The sequence below is a fragment of the Pan troglodytes genome, chromosome 18, assembly GCF_028858775.2.
Source record: "Pan troglodytes isolate AG18354 chromosome 18, NHGRI_mPanTro3-v2.0_pri, whole genome shotgun sequence".
NCBI lineage: Eukaryota > Metazoa > Chordata > Mammalia > Primates > Hominidae > Pan > Pan troglodytes.
Window position 1 is genome coordinate 18,014,148 of NC_072416.2, and position 16,159 is coordinate 18,030,306.

A 16,159-nucleotide genomic window follows, 5' to 3' on the forward strand; every position below is an offset into this window, starting at 1 on the left:
CTCGCCTGTAATCCCAGCAGTCTGGGAGGCCAAGGCAGGTGGATCACTTGCGGTCAGGAGTTCAAAACCAGTCTGGGCAACATTGGTAAAACCCCATCTCCACCAAAAAAAATAGAAAAATGAGCCAGGCATGGTAGCATGTGCCTATAGTCCCAGCTACTCAGGAGGCTGAGGAAGGAGACTCACTTGAACCCTGGAGGCAGAGATTGCAGTGAGCCAAAATTGTGCCTCTGCACAGCAGCCTGGGTGACAGAGCAAGACTCCATATCAAAAAGTTAATTAATTAGTTAAATAAAAATAAAGCCCTTATTTGGGGAATTGAGCATCAATCATGGCTCTGCTTCCCCTGAAGTTTTTTTTTTGTTTGTTTGTTTTTTTTTTTTTTTTGAGACGTCTTGCTCTGTCGCCTAGGCTGGAGTGTAGTGGCACGATCTCAGCTCACTGCAACCTCTGCCTCCCAGGTCCAAGCAATTCTCCTGCCTCAGCCTCCTGAGTAGCTGGGATTACAGGCGTGTGCCACCATGCCCAGCTAATTTTTTGTATTTTTAGTCGAGACGGGGTTTCACTGTGTTAGGATGGTCTTGATCTCGTGACATTGTGATCCACCCACCTCGGCCTCTCAAAGTGCTGGGATTACAGGCGTGAGCCACTGCAACCAGCCCTTTTTTTTCTTTTTAAATCTGTAGAACCTTTGAGAAACTGGCACTAACTTCTAGCCCAGACTATGTTCCTGAAACCAGCCACCCGATGGGACAGTGCAGATCTGATCTCTAACAGTGTCATTAATTTTTTTGCCTAAAGAAAATCAGGGCCAGGCGCAGTGGTTCACACTTGTAATCCCAGCACTTTGGGAGGCTGAGGGCAGCGGATCAATTGAGCTCTGGAGGTTGAGGCCGCAGTGAGCCGTGTTCCCAGCCACTGCACTCCAGCCTGGGCGATGAAGCAAGACCTTGTCTCAGAAAAAAAAGGGGCAGCTTTCAGATTCAGGAATTCTGCAAGGTGTGTGACTACCATCTCTCTGGGCCCCAAGCCGTAGGAATTTGATGGGTTTGTAGCAGACACGTGACAGGAAATTAAGAATATTTTCCATGGCATGCACATAACTTTGAGACCTTTACACGTGGATTTTTAGGCCAGGTGCAGTGACGTGGCTCACACCTATAATCCCAGCACTTTGGGAGGCAGAAGTGGGTGGATCACTTGAGGCCAGGAGTTCACAAGACCAAACTGGGCAACATGGTGAAACCCTATCTATACTAAAAATACGAAAATTAGCCGGGCATGGTGGCGGATGCCTGTAGTCCCAGCTGCTTGGGTGGCTGAGGCACAAGAATCACTTGAACCCAGGAGGTGGAGGTTGCAGTGAGCCAAGATTGTACCACTGCACTCCACTCTGGGCAACAGAGTGAGACTCTTTCTCAAGAAAAAAAAAAAAATTAATTTTTGTTTTTTTTCTTTCTGCGAGACAGGGTTTTGCTGTGTCACCCAGGCTGGAGTGCAGTGGTGCGACCATAGCTCACTGCAGCCTCGTCTTCCTGGGCTCAAGCCATCTTCCTGCCTCAGCCTCCCAAGTAGCCGGGGCTACAGGTGCACACCACCACCCCTGGCTAATTTTTTTTATATTTTATAGAAACAGTCTTGCTATGTTGCCCAGACTGGTCTCAAACCTCCTGGCTTTGAGTTTGAGAATACACCTCTGAGACTGTAGTCTGCTTCTCATTGAGATTTCTAGAGGTGAGTTTTCAGATTAATTTTCCAGGCGATCTTCCCACCTTGGCCTCCCAAGTGCTGGGGGTTACAAGCGTGAGCAATCATGCCTGGCCTTTTTTTTTTTTTTTTTTTGGAGACAGGGTCTCACTCTGTCACCCAGGCTATACTGCGGTGGTGTGATCTCGGCTCACTGCAACCTCCGCCTCCTGGGCTCCAGCGATCCTCCCACCTCAGCCTACCAAGTAGCTGGGACTACACACGCAGGCCACCACACCCAGCTAATTTTTGTTTGCATTTTTCGTAGAGACAGGGTCTCACTATGTTGCGTAGGCTGTAAAACAAACAAACAATAGGTAAGAGATGGATTTTTCTAGTGGGTCTGAGACTGGGCGTTTTGTGTGAGCTTGGAATCTGAGAGCCAGGTAGCCAGTGTCCTCTTCTTCATTTCACAGGAGAGAAAATTGAGACCCTGTGAGACCCTGCTCCTGACTCTTGATGTTCACCCTTATAACTCTGTGGGCCCCGGTGCTAGCCAGTTTGTCACAGCTGTTATGTCAGCTTAATTTGGTTTGCTCTGTCTGAAGGTTGGGGAAGCGCCTGGAATTTGGGAAGTCGCCTTCACACATGTCTTCATCGCCGCTGCCGTCAGCCCAGGGGGTAGTCAAGATGTTGCTTTAGGAAAACCACGGAAGCTGAAGGTCTTGGTGTTGGTGCAGAAGTCGTTACCTTTTGTCGTCTTTTTACACTTGGTTTTTTTTTTAAGTTAGTTTGAGAAATAAGAGCAGTCACCATAGTTAGTTAGCTTTGCGGCCCAAGCCAATGACCGAGGCCATCACCTGTGCTCTGGGGTTTGTCCCTGGGAAATGTCTTTTCATCCTTGCCTGCCACCGTGTGCATTGCAAAGAGGGACAAAAGGGGCTCTCTGGGAAGGGCCCTAAGTTGTCGGTGATGAGGCTACCGTGTTGTTTTTGAGATAGAGTCTCGCTCTGTCACCCAGGCTGGAGTGTGGTGGTGTGATCTCAGCTCACTGCAACCTCCGCCTCCTGGGTTCAAATGGTTCTTGTTCCTGAGTCTTCCAGGTAGCTGGGATTACAGGCACCCACCACCACACCTGGCTGAATTTTTTGTATTTTTAATAGAGACGGGGTTTTGCCATGTTGCCCAGTGTGGTCTTGAACTCCTGGCCTCAAGTGATCCTCCCATCTCGGCCTCCCAGAATGCTGGGATTTCAAGCATGAGCCATCGTTCCCATGCCCCATTGTGTTGCACTAACCCAAGCGGAGTCCTGATTGGTCTTTTTTTTTTTTTTTTTCTTTTCTTTTTTGAGACAGAGTCATGCTCTTGCCCTGTCTTGTCTAGGCTGGAGTGTAGTGGTGCAATTTCGGCTCACTGCAGCCTCCGCCTCCTAGGTTCAAGCGATTCTCTTATCTCAGCTTCCCAAGTAGCTGGGACTACAGGAGTGTGCCACTACACCCACTAATTTTGTATTTTTAGTGAGAAACGGGGTTTCACCATGTTGGCCATGCTGGTCTTGAACTCCTGGCCTCAAGTGATCCTCCCGCCTCAGCCTCCCCGAGTGCTGGAATTACAGGCCTGAGCCACCGTGCCTGGCCCCTGATTGGTCTTGACAGGTGTTTTTAATGTCCCAAGTCTCCGTAAATGTGGGATGGAGCTTCTCTCAGAGGCTCTTCCCCCCAATTCCCAACCAGGTGGAATCGTCTTCCAGAACAAAATCTCCCAGTGCTTCGTGGTGTACTGAAATCATGTCTAAGAACAGAGAACTTAACGGTCACATGCCTTTTTAAAAACTGTGGAATAGGCCGGGCACGGTGGCTCAGGCCGGTAATCCTAAGACTTTGGGAGGCCGAGGCGGGTGGATTACCTGAGGTCAGGAGTTCAAGACCAGCCTGGCCAACATGGTGAAACCCCATCTCTACTAAAAATACAAAAAATTAGCTGGGTGCAGTGGTGCGTGCCTGTAATTCCAGCTACTCCAGATGTTGAGGCAGGAGAGTTGCTTGGACCCGGGAGGCGGAGGGTGCAGTGAGCCAAGATCGCGCTACTGTACTCCAGCCTGGGCAACAGAGTGAGACTCCGTCTCCAAAAAAAAAAAAAGGTGTCATAAACCTCTGAGACTGTAGCCTGCTTCTTAGCTTCTCATTGAGATTCCTAGAGGTGCGTTCGAGTTTTCAGAGTAATTTTCCAGACCAACCAGCGTCAGTGGGAAATCTGACCTCTTTTGGCAAACTGTGATCATTCATTTTCCTGAGTCCCCTGGTGGGGTGGGGGGAATTCTGCCTCAGGACCCTGAGGGGTCTTTGGGGCAAGATGGCCTTGGTAATGCAGCCACTAAGAACAGGACTTCATTCAAAGGCATAATGAAGTAACCAGGGTGACCATCAAGTAAAATTAAAGCACAAGATCATTGTAGGAGGCTTCCTTGTCAAAGACGTGAACGTGGGATTTCCAACGCACCACGGTGTGTCCACTCATCACTGCATGTTAGGAACCTGCTGTCTCTTTGGGACATAAGTTAAAAGAACACACTAATTTCTGGAGTGTGCCTGCAGCTTCACGGCCTTCATTTTGTTACTAAGTTATTTTCTGGAAGAACAGCAAAAATTTCAGGTTGAAAACAACTTTCCAAGTGCTACTGAAATTCCGCAGAGAATTACGCTGCGATGGTGGGTTTCTTACCCTAGAAACATCCTAACCTGTATCCACAGAAGATGTCCTTTTATTTTTTTAAAAGATCAATAAAATCAAGAGAAATGAATGTTGAACTTGTTGGGCTTCTGGTCAAAGAGGCTTTGTATGTTTATACTTTAATGTTTTCCCACAGAGTGGTGAAAAACTTTTTTTAACCAAGTTAAAAAATATGAAAAAATCTTTTTAAAAATTTCTATTCAAGCCAGGTTTTTAGAAATGTATCCGGGATGTGTTTGTGCGTCATTCAAGGCATATTAGCATCTGGTCACAAGATGGAGTCCTTTGTTTCCATGTTTCCTGTCTCCCAAATCTGTCTGATCCCATGGAGTTGGTGGTATACGGCATCGTTTGTGTTGAACAGGGCCTTTGCAGGCATGTCTGTCTAAAACACTCAAGCTGAAAGAAGGACAGGGCCTACAGCTTGTTTTTATGGCCCTTACTCTAAGAATGATTTATTATGTTTTTAAGGGTTGTTTTAAAGAAGATGAATATTCGGCAAGACCATATGTAGCCTGTAAAGGCTAAAATACTATCTGGCTGGGTGGGTGGTGGTGGTGGTGTGAGAGACAAGGTGTTACTGTTACCTAGGCTGCAGTGCAGTGGCGTGATCATAGCTCACTGCAGCCTGGAACTCCTGGCTCACATGATCCTCCTGCCTTAGCCTTCCAAGAGGTTGGGAGTACAGGTGTGCACTATCCTGCCTGGCTTACTAACAACAACAACAAAAACACCTTTTTTTATAGAGACGGGGGTCTCTCTCGGCTAGGCTGGCCTCCAACTCCTGGCCTCAAGTGATTTTCCCATCTCAGCCTCCCAAAGAGCTGGGATTCCAGGTGTGAGCCACTGTACCCAGCCACCATCTGACGTTTTGTGGAAAGTGTTTGCTGACTCATTGGACAAGACCTTGTGTTTTAACTCAAAAAATCAAGGAAATCCTGTATTTTTCTTAAGATACTGGTTTTGATGAGTCAAGATGTTCTTCCCAGTCATGTTCGAGGGCAGGGGGCAGTGGCCCTTAGACCACACATCACCCTATTTCTCTCCCCTGCCCTCCCTGCTGAGCGGCCCAGTAACTCCCTTAGACAGTCTCACTTTGCATCTCTGCTCTGCTCTCTGGCTGGCTGTGGGGTTGTAGGCAATTGATTTCACCTCTCTAGGCCTCAGTTTCTGCATTCGTGACGTTAACCCTGACTTCAGAGAATCTTTGGGACGATGAAGCAAAACCCAGCCTTCCCCAACTCCTTTTCCTCTATAGAAAACAGCTCAACAGAAAAGCCAACGACATTGTGATTTATAACCGTTTATTAGTGAAAGTGTTTTTAAGCACAGTCAGGGTGTAAACAGTGCAGCATTCCTGCTCCCCTCCGTGGGAGCAGCGTCTCCTTTTCAATTCATGTGACTACAGAAGGCACTTGGTGAACTGTGCGTGTCTGAGGTGTGGAAACCAGGAGAGGGGGAAAGAATTCTCAAAGGCCTGACGTGAGAAGTTGGAAAGGTTTGCAGGTTAGGGAATGAATTGGGAGTGGGGGCCGGCGGCACCCATTTCGGTGACTTTCTCCCCATTTCATGTAAACAGAATTGCCAGGGACCGGTTACCGTGGATATGTTTTTCTAAAAACTCAGTGTCTGCACAATCCATTGATAGAACTGGAGGATGTGTCTGTGTTTCCTGTTGGGTTTTTCTCATCTCTTACATCATACAAACTTCAATTTTTACCTTGAATACAGGGGTAGTGGGGGTGGTGGTGGTGGTGGTTGAGACAGGGTCTCTGTTGCCCAGGCTGGAGTGCAATGATGCAATTATAGCTCATTGCAGCCTCGAAGTCCTGGGCTGGAGCGTTCTTCCTGGCTCAGCCTCCCTAGTAGCTGGGACCACAGGTGTGTACCACCACGCCCAGCTTATTTTTAAATTCTTGTATAGATGAGGTTTTACTAACGTTGCCCAGGCTGGAGGGTGGTGGTTTTTATATTCCTTGTGTGAGGGGTGTCTGTGATATTTGGAATTTGAGAATGGATTTAGACAATGCTAAGTACAGTCTGCTGGGTTTTGCTTTGTTCTGGGTTGTTTTTGTTTGTTTGTTTGTTTGTTTTGGTTTTTGGTTTTCTTGCCGTGGTGCAAAACTGTAGAAAGTTGCTTATTCACTGGCCTTGGTTCCATTGAAGTCTGCGTCTCGAGTATCCGTTTCCTCCTCAGAACCATCTGCATTTTCAATAACTCTACGTCCTCCAGACCTTCTAGAAGGAACGAAAGAGGTCTCGTTTCCTCGCCTGTGGGTTGTAAGAAAACGCATTATTTAGCAAAGAAATCTTCATGGTTGGGATAGATTTTTTATAAATCTATTTTAAACTTGTAGCTATAGTCCTATTGTAATATAAATTTTTTTTATGGCAGAAAACACACACGGCACAAATAAGATGCAGATATTCAAGTTGAAGTCAACAAATCATTGCCAGTCTTAAGGCATGAGTGATTGAATTTAATCAGCTGAAATTGGTTGCAGGGGTGGGTGGAGAAGGTTTTTCAAAGCAAGACGATCTGCTTTTCAATATGTCAGGCTTGGTCATTTCAGAAGCCACAGGATTCTGGTCTGCTGTGGTCTTTGATTTAGAATAGGAAAAAAACGCCAAAAACCAAGTAGGGGATTTTGTCTTCTGACTTTATTCATAGCCCATGGGGCAGAGTTGAAGAGAGAACATACTGTTTTTCTTTTGTATCTCCTCACCCCCATTCGCCTTAGAGGTGAGTTTTCAAGATTTGAATTGGAAGAAGGTGAAATGGACAAGGGCAGCCTTGAGAGGGACACAGAGGGGCTCCCTGGTTAAAAGGCGAGACAGCACCCCCTGCTGGTGTGAATGTTCATGGACTGAGTTTTCCCCACTGCAGGGACTGCTGCATCTGTTTTGCTGATCGTGGAACATACCGCACATGGCATAAAACAGGTGCCCAATGAATACTAGAAAAGGAAATTATACGTGTTAATCCAAGGTGGATTATTTTATTAAATTGAGATGAGGTCTTGATATTGTTGCCCAGGCTGGTCTGGAACTCCTGAGCTCAAGCAATTCTCCTACCTTGGCCTCCCAAAGCGCTGGCATTACAGGCGTGGGCCACCACACCTGGCCTTCAAGGTGGATTTAAAAAAAAAATTTAAGAGTCTCTGTCACCCAGGCTGGAGTGCAGTGGCATGATCTTGGCTCACTGCCACCTCTGCCTCCTGAGTTCCAGCAGTCCTTGAGCCTCAGTATTGAGTAGCTGGGACTACATGCACGTGCACACCGCCACGCCTGGCTAATTTTTGTATTTTTAGCAGAGATGGGACCATGTGACCCAGGCTGGTCTTGAACTCCTGGCCTCAAACGATCCACCTGTCTTAGCCTCTCAAAGTGTTGGGATTACAGGTGTGTGCCAGTGCACCTGGCCTCTGAGGTGGATTTTAGCTCCAGCCAGTAGGACACCCCTGTCTCTCCTTAATGCTGCCATCTCCTCTCTGCGCTGGTTCTCTCTTGAGTTTATCACCTCGACTTCACAGGAAGGGCTGGTCACGTGAGGGGAGACTTTGGGTAGGAGGAAGAGAGTGGGCAGAAGAAGGAAAAATCAGATCTGCCTGCTGCCAGCCTTCACCGTTCAGAAGAAACACTTAACTCTTTTCAGCAACCGCAACAAATAATCATGTTGGGCTCTGGCCATCTGGCCCTGTTTGACCTGAATCGGAAGACAGGTCTTATTTTAGGACATCAAAGAAGAGAGCAGACTTTTGCTCGCCACGCAAGGGTTGGACAAGAAGCCATAAGGATGAACACAACTCAGTGACCAATTCTTTAGTCAAAAGGAACAACTCAGCTGGGCATGGTGGCTTACATCTGTAATCCCAGCACTTTGGGAGGCTGAGGCGGGCGGATCATGAGGTCAGGAGATCGAGACCATCCTGGCTAACATGGTGAAACCGTGTCTCTACTAAAAATACAAAAAATTAGCCGGGCGTGCTGGCGGGTGCCTGTAGTCCCAGCTACTCGGGAGGGAGGCTGAGGCAGGAGAATGACATGAACCCAGGAGGCGGAGCTTGCAGTGAGCCGAGATGTGGCCACTGCACTCCAGCCTAGGCGACAGGGCGAGACTCCGTCTCAAAAAAAAAAAAAAAAAAAAAAATCAAGGCCCAGAGATTCATGATCACTGAGAAGAGGAATTCCCAAATGACCCTTTTATTGACAGAGGATGGGAGAGAGCCCGGCTGGGAAAGCCCACCTGGCTATAAAGGATGGGACTTCCCACAGTGCAGCGATCAGGAATAAATACTTAAGGCTGCAGCCACTCCAAAGTAAACACTCCTAGCCCAGCTTGACAGAGAAGCTTCTGGACTTGCAGCCCTACTAGAGAACTCTCCATCCTTCTCTCTCTAGACGTGAGCCTTAAGTCTTTTTCTTTTTTAGCACTGTTTTCCAAGCGCTTGACTCAGAAGGATGCTCAAATTCAGCGCAGAGGAGCAGCAGTTTGACTGTTCCCTGTACACTCCCCACACAGCTCTCTTCGTCACAGTTTTAACTCCAGGTTCAAACCCTGATGGGTTGGCCGGTTGCTGCGACTCATGCCTGTAATCCCAGCAACTGGGGAGGCCGAGGTGGGCAGATCACTCGTGAGGTCAGTTGTTCGAGGCCATCCTGGCCAACATGGTGAAACCCCGTCTCTACTAAAAATACAAAATTAGCCGTGCGTGGTGGCGGGCGCCTGGAATCCCAGTCACTCAGGAGGCTGAGGCAGGAGAATTGCTTGAACCCAGGAGGTGAAGGCTGCAGTGAGCCAACGTTGCGCCACTGCACTCCGCCAACGTTGCGCCACTGCACTCCAGCCTGGGAAACAGCAAGACTGTCTCCAAAAAAAAAAAACAAAAAAAAAATCTGATGAGCTGGGAAGTAGTCCCTAACCTCCACATCAGTGCTCTAGGCACTCTTTTTGGCTCTTGGAAGAGTCTATTTGCTAACTGGAAAAGCTTAATGGATAAATTTGCTCCCTTGACCTAAGAAATACATTGTGCCCTGGGCCGTTGAAGCTCCTTGCTTGGCTGTCAGCCTGCAAGATACTCTGTTTTGGCTGAAGTGCTTTTCTTGGAACTGGTTTCAAATCCTAGACCAAGGTTGACACCAACTATACCTGTTACAGGAACTAAGGGACCCCCCCTAAAGGTTTTCTTAAAGGGTCTGATCCTGGAGAATCTGGAATTTTTTTTTGAAATAGAGTCTCGCTGTGTTGCCCAGGCTGGAGTGCAGTGGCGTGATCTTGGCTCACTGCAGCCTCTGCCTCCCAGGTTCAAGCGATTCTCCTGCCTCAGCCTTCCAAGTAACTGGGACTACAGACATGCCACCACTCCTGGCTAATTTTTGTATTTTTAGGAGAGACGGGGTTTTACCATGTTGGCCAGGCTGGTCCTGACCTCAAGTTATCTGCCCGCCTCGGCCTCCCAAAGTGCTGGGATTATAGGCATGACCCACTGTGCCTGGCCTAGCATTTGGATTCTTTTCGTGGACTCAGCTTATCCAAGGCCTCGGGAATCATCTTGAGTGTAAGCACCTGCTAGTTTGCAAGGACTCAGTTTCCCACTGACCAGTGGGTTCTGCACTTCAGCCCACACTGGAATTTGGCTTATCCTATGATCCCAATCAGCTGGTAGGAGAGCTGCTTGAAGTGTCCTAGAAACTCATCTGCTCCCCCACAAAACTGGCTCTTAACAAGACCTCACCTTGCGCTTTAAGTATTTTGGTAGTGACAGCAAAGCTGAGATTCTCCAAAAACGAAGATGGACACAAATGAGGGTTGGTTTGGCCTCTCCATGAGGTGAAGTCAGATCCACATGGCCTAACTTCACCTCTGAAAAGTTGGTCATGCTTGTAATCCCAGCATTTGGGGAGGCCAAGGCGCGTGGATCACCTGAAGTCAGGAGTTTGAGACCAGCCTGGCCAACATGGTGATATCCTGTCTCTAATAAAAATACAAAAATTAGCTGGGCGAGGTGGCGGGAGCCTGTAATCCCAGCTACTCAGAAGGCTGAGGTAGGAGAATCGCTTGAACCCAGGAGGTGAAGGTTGCGGTGAGCCAAGATTGCGCCATTGCACTCCAGAGCGAGACTCCGTCTCAAAAAAAAAAAAAAAAAGCAAAATCCCAGAGCAGCAGAGACCTCTTCATGCTTTCTTGGGAAGGGCCCTGTGTGCATCCCTGAGTCTTGGGTATCCATTCCCCAGTCCGTGAACATGTACATGCCCGTGAAGCCTCCAGAAAAGGCTCTGCCAGGACTGTGCTTGGCTTTGCGGTGGTCAGCTTCCACCCCGTGTGCTGAAAATGCAGTTTGTAGCTAGACATCACTCAAGCCACGTGCAGCCCCCGGCATTTGTCAGACATCGCAGTGAGCTCATTTCCTTCGCAGACAAGCCTGTGAAAGCTGAATCATGGGAGGACTGGTTGCCGCGCCGCAGTTACCGTGAACTTTGTGATCTCTGACTTGTGACCCAGACCAGCCAACTAGAAGCCAAGTACGTTCTCCAGGAATGTGCCCAGATAGTGGAACTGTCATATTCATTCAGTGCAGTGTCTTCACTGGACAAGGGAGGACAGCACTGCTGAGTACCCTAACCGCGTAAGAGTGGCTTTTGGCATGAAAGGAAGAAAAATCCAAGCCACACACACAGCCTCTGCCATCTTGTCAAGATGCAGTGATAAGGGCGCACACTGTTGGGTGTCACGTCACATGTGCTGCCCAGAGGCAGGAAGGACAGTGGGTCAAGAGATGAGGTCTATTTCTCATCCTGATCTTGGTTTCAATGAAAGCTTTGCACAAAGATATCCAAGCCTTCAGATTTTGCAAGAATCTCGTGGAAATGTGCAAGGGTTTAAAAATTGGGGGGGGCAGAGGGGCGCATTGGGCAGAAAAGAAATGGATACTGAGACAACACACAGCTGCGAAGCTGAAGGCATGATACCTGGTGCATCACTGCGAAGTTTCCTGTGGGGGGGGCCCTCTGAAACAGAGAGAGAATCCCCGGAGGTTACCATCAGCAAACAAGGAGGAGCCCGGTTAAGTATATTCTTAATTGTTAAAGACATTTGCTTCGATTTAATAATTAAAGGCACTCTTTTTTATTTTGAGATGGAGTCTCACTCTGTCACCCAGGCTGGAGTGCAGGGGTGCAATCTTGGCTCACTGCAACCTCTACGTCCTGGATTCAAGTGATCCCCTTGTCTCAGCCTCCCGAGTAGCTGGGATTACAGGCATGCCCCACGTGCTTGGCTAATTTTTGTATTTTTAGTACAGATGGGGTTGCACTATGTTGGTCAGGCTTGTCTCCAACTCCTGATGTCAATGATCTTCCTGCCTTGGCCTCCCAAGGTGCTGGGATTTGGGATTACAGGCATGAACCACCGCACCTGGCATTAAAAGCACCCTTAAGTCAACGTTGCAGTGAATCACCTGACGCCAAGAGCATTTGGTGAGGCTGGTAGATGAAAGGATAAGCAGTTTTTTGATACTCTGTCACCCAGGATGGAGTGCACTGGCATGATCTATCTCTGCTCACTGCAACATCCACCTCCCGGGTTCAAGCGATTCTCCTGCCTCAGCCTCCCGAGTAGCTGGGATTACAGGCATGCACCACCATGGCTGGCTAATTTTCATATTTTTAGTAGAGACAGAGTTTCACCATGTTGGCCATGCTGGTCTCGAACTCCTGACCTCAAGTGATCCACCCACCTCGGCCTCCCAAAGAGCTGGGATTACAGGTGTGAGCCACTGCACCCGGCTCAGTTTTTTAAATGGAAAGGAAAATGTCTGTCCTTTAGAGCTACTTTTAAGAACCTCCTATAAATCCCATGATTGCATACTGGTTCAGGGAAAAGCATTTGAGCAAGCTAGTTTGAAAAATCAGTGTTGGAACAGAAGCCAAGAAGTCCCAGGCAAGGAACCTGCAGCCGCCTGTCCCTTGGTTTATGATTACTTGCTCTTCATTAGCTTTCGGGCCTCTAGCAAGAGAGGAGAAGTGGAGGCCTTGTACAGCTCTTGCCGGAGGTAACTGGCAGTGTAGCCAGTGGTAGGTAAGTGGGTCTGGCTTTAGAGAGGGCTTGTGTCGAGATGCTTCTGGCTGATAGAACTTGGTGAAACTCGCACTGCAGTTCCTTCTTGGCTGAGGAGCCAGGCATGCTTACCAACCTCCCTCAGGGCTCTAGTGCCTGATTTTATGTTTTTGTGCACCCAAAAGATGCAGAAGGCAGGACAGACCTTCCACCTGCATTATGTGTGTATTCGTGTCGGAACTGGCAGAAATGGTCTTTTTGTTCCACTCTGCCCTTGGCTGCCCAAGAAGGCTCAAGTGTCTGGGGCAGAACCCACAGGAGGTGTCCAGTGTGTGCTAAAGAATCACTGGGCCGACTGGGCATGGTGGCTCACGCCTGTAACCCCAGCACTTTGGGAGACCGAGGCAGGTGGATCACGAGGTCAGGAGATCGAGACCATCCCAGCCAGTATGGTGAAACCTTGCCACTACTAAAAATACAAAAATTAGCCAGGTGTGGTGGCACCCACCTGTAATCTCAGCTACTTGGGAGGCTGAGGCAGGAGAATCCCTTGAACCTGGGAGGCAAAGGTTGCAGTGAGCCGAGATTGCGCCACTGCACTCCAGCCTGGCAACAGAGCTAGACTCCGTCTAAAAATAAATAATAAAAAGAAAAATCACTGGGCCTGATAAAGGGAAGCAGAGACAGCAGTGGGGTAGGGAGTCAGAGTGGCTGTATCCCCATCACTCAGCCCAGCCACTCAGGAGAGGCAGGGGGACTGGTTGCCAGCAGAGCACATCTGAGGGGTTTTTTTGTTTTTTGTTTTGTTTTGGGTTTTTTTGAGACAGAGTCTTGCTCTGAAGGCTGGAGTATAGAGGCTTGATCTTGGCTCACTGCAGCCTCCTCCTCCTGGGTTGCAAAGGAGTGTCCTGTCTCAGCCTCACGAGTAGCTGGGATTACAGGCATCTGCCACCACGCCTAGCTGATTTTTGTGTTTTTAGTAGAGATGAGGTTTCACCATGTTGGCCAGGCTGGTCTCGAACTCCTGACCTCAGGTGATCAGCCCACCTCAGCCTCCCAAAGTGCTGGGATTACAGGCGTGAGCCACCGCGCTTTGCCCCAGGAGTCTTCACAGTGAGAACAGCTCTCCTCCACTGACCCCTCAACCCTGGGAGATGCTTCCAGGCCCCTGCTGTACTTTGGGAGCCTAGGCCTGGTTTCTCTCCTATCCATGGGGGACCAACAAACGCTCACCATGCAGCGAGTGGGGCTTTTCCCTGAAGGCTTGGTGCCCTGCGCCAGCTGCTCTCTTCCCCTTCTCAGAGGGGTTTGGACTTTTCCCTGTCTCACGCAGTGGTCCCCAAACTCTAGAGGTGATTTCAGATGGCTTCCGGGCATGCCATCCGCTAACTGAACTGGGCCCTGAGAAAGTCATTTCCTTTCCAACTCTTTTTAAACAAGTCTAATTATGATGTCAGAGAGAGTCTATTTGATGCTAATGGCTGTTGTCACTCCCTTTTTAGTGGAGAAGTAGGCTTCAGGTCTTGGTGATCAAGTTGTGGCCACAATAGCTAGATATTGAACTTGATACTATTTTTATCATATTACTTTCATTGTAACCAGTTGATAGAGGTGATGCTGGTTTAAAAATATAGAGGAGGTATGTTTATTTGCCGTTATATTAATGTATGATTGATTAAAACTGTTAAAAGATCAAGTCATTGGTATTAAAGGTAGTAAGAGGCTCAGCACATGGCTGTGGTGGTATGAGAATGAAGCGGGGAAAATACCTAGGACCCGAGGGATAAAGGTTCACTCTGCCTGGTGCTGTCCTAGACACTGGAGATTTTTTTTTTGAGACCGAGTTTTGGTCTGTCACCCAGGCTGAAGTGCAGTGGTGCGATCTCGGCTCACTGTAACCTGTGTCTCCCAGGTTCAAGCGATTCTCCTGCCTCAGCCTCCCTAGTAGCTGGGATTACAGGCACGCCCCACCATACCCGGCTAATTTTTGTGTTTTTAGTAGAGATGGGGTTTCACCATGTTGGTCAGGCTGGCCTTGAACTCCTGACCTCAGGTGATCAGCCTGCGTTGGCCTCCCAAAGTGCTGGGATTAAGGGGTGAGCCACTGCACCCAGCCTGGGCAGGATTCTTTAGGGAAAGTTGACCAGATTCTCCCATAGATGGGATGTGGGGTATAAAGGAGACCAAAACGTTAAGAAGGGCCACGAGGTTTGTGATCTGAATTGTTGGCAACTTCATCATTTTAGCTGCTGAGCTGGAGAGAGGAGCCAGTTTGGGGGTGAAGAGTTTCAGTCAGGACTTGGGGTGCAGCATGTTTGGTGTGAGCTGCCTATTAGACATCCATGTGGGAACGGGAGGGTGGTCTGAGGTTCTAGGAAGAAGCTAGGGCTTCTCAGAGATGAACTGAGGAGTCATTAGATATAGATGGAATTCTAAAGCGCCAAGATTAGTTGAGACCTCTCACCTAGAGCTGGGGAGAGATGAAAAGAACTAAGGCCGTGCAGTGGCCCATGCCTGTAATCCCAGCACGTGGGGAGGCTGAGGCGGGTGGATCACAAGGTCAGGAGTTCAAGACCAGCCTGGGCAACATGGTGCAACCCCGTCTCTACTAAAAATATAAAAATAGGCCAAAAATAGCTTGAACTGGGAGGCAGAGGTTGCAGTGAGCTGAGATAGTGCTACTGCACTCCAGCCTGGGCAACAGAGCAAGACTCTGCTCAAAAGAGAACTAAGTTGATACCCTGGGGCGGTCTGGTGGCAAGCAGGTTTTGAGGTGAGGGATCAGCAGAGGAGAGGAAGAGGGACAACCCCACAGGTTGGGGGACAAGCAGGTGTGGACGGTGTCGGGGAAGTCCAGGGAAGCAAGTGAATTAGGCCAGAGGCATGATGGGCTGCGTCACGTGCTGCTGCCCTGTCAGGGGACCTCTGGCCATTAGTGTCACCCATGGGAGGCTTCTGGGAGAGTGATGGGTGGGAGCGAGGGGAACCAGCAACTCTTCACATAGTTTTTTGTTTGTTTTTTTTTTTTTTTTGAGACCAAGTCTCACTCTGTCACCCAGGCTGGACTGCAACCTCTGTCTCCCGGTTTTAAGCCATTCTTGTGCCTCAGCCTCCTGAGTAGCTGGGACTATAGGCATGCACCACCACACCTGGCTAATTTTTATATTTTTTGGTAGAGACAGGGTTTCGGCATTCACATCCAGTTTTGTAGTAAGGGTAGCAAGGTAGACATGGGGCTAAGAGGTTATTCCATTTGCTGATGGAGCAAATGAAAGAGAAAACCTTGCAAAGTAAGGATTTTTGGAGCTATGTGCTTGAGTGAACAAGAGGGTCGGGTCCAATGGAGGTGTTGGCCTCCGTTGGTGCCAGAGGGTTCAGCATAGAAATGGAAAAAAAAATAGAGGTGTACAGAGGTGCACGGAGGTAGGGTGATGAGGCAGTGGGAGCTTGTGCACGTTTCATGATCATTTCTGCTTTTGAGTTAAGCAGGAAGTAAGGTCCCCAGCTGAGAGAGAATGGGGAGGAGCGATCATAAGTTCAAAGAAAAAGTGAAAAGCAGCAGAGAGTGAGAAGAAGAGGGAGGGGTGTGAGAGGACCCCTGAGCAAGGCCTGCTCTGTGGGAAAAGGTGGAGAGTGGGTTTTGGGTTTTTTGAGACAGGGTCTCACTCTGTCCATCCAGGGTAAGTG

The 16,159-nt window shown here is 48.7% G+C and overlaps 2 protein-coding genes across 25 annotated transcripts in view; one reads left to right on the plus strand and one right to left on the minus strand.

Annotated features, from left to right (window-relative positions):
* The window catches only part of NDE1 (nudE neurodevelopment protein 1), a 71,816-nt gene that overhangs the window by 54,285 nt on the left and 1,372 nt on the right, over positions 1–16,159 (plus strand). For 8 of the 20 annotated variants that reach the window (XM_054668928.2, XM_054668929.2, XM_016929502.3 and 5 more), the window contains one exon: positions 2,295–4,486. The exons of 3 other annotated variants lie outside the window; for them this stretch is intronic. In XM_054668928.2, coding sequence (XP_054524903.1) covers positions 2,295–2,388 — 94 coding nt within the window. In that variant the 3' untranslated portion in view covers positions 2,389–4,486. Of the gene's footprint in view, positions 1–2,162; positions 4,487–16,159 lie in introns of those variants that run through there. 9 more of the 20 variants (XR_010152294.1, XR_010152295.1, XR_010152298.1 and 6 more) reach the window with 3 other exon arrangements.
* The window catches only part of MYH11 (myosin heavy chain 11), a 156,729-nt gene continuing 146,273 nt past the window's right edge, over positions 5,704–16,159 (minus strand). For 2 of the 5 annotated variants that reach the window (XM_055078625.2, XM_055078624.2), the window contains 2 exons: positions 11,386–11,424; positions 5,704–6,687 (listed from right to left, as the gene is read on the minus strand). In XM_055078625.2, coding sequence (XP_054934600.1) covers positions 11,394–11,424 — 31 coding nt within the window. In that variant the 3' untranslated portion in view covers positions 5,704–6,687; positions 11,386–11,393. Of the gene's footprint in view, positions 6,688–11,385; positions 11,425–12,980; positions 13,102–16,159 lie in introns of all 5 variants that reach the window. The other 3 variants (XM_055078622.2, XM_055078621.2, XR_010152284.1) reach the window with 2 other exon arrangements.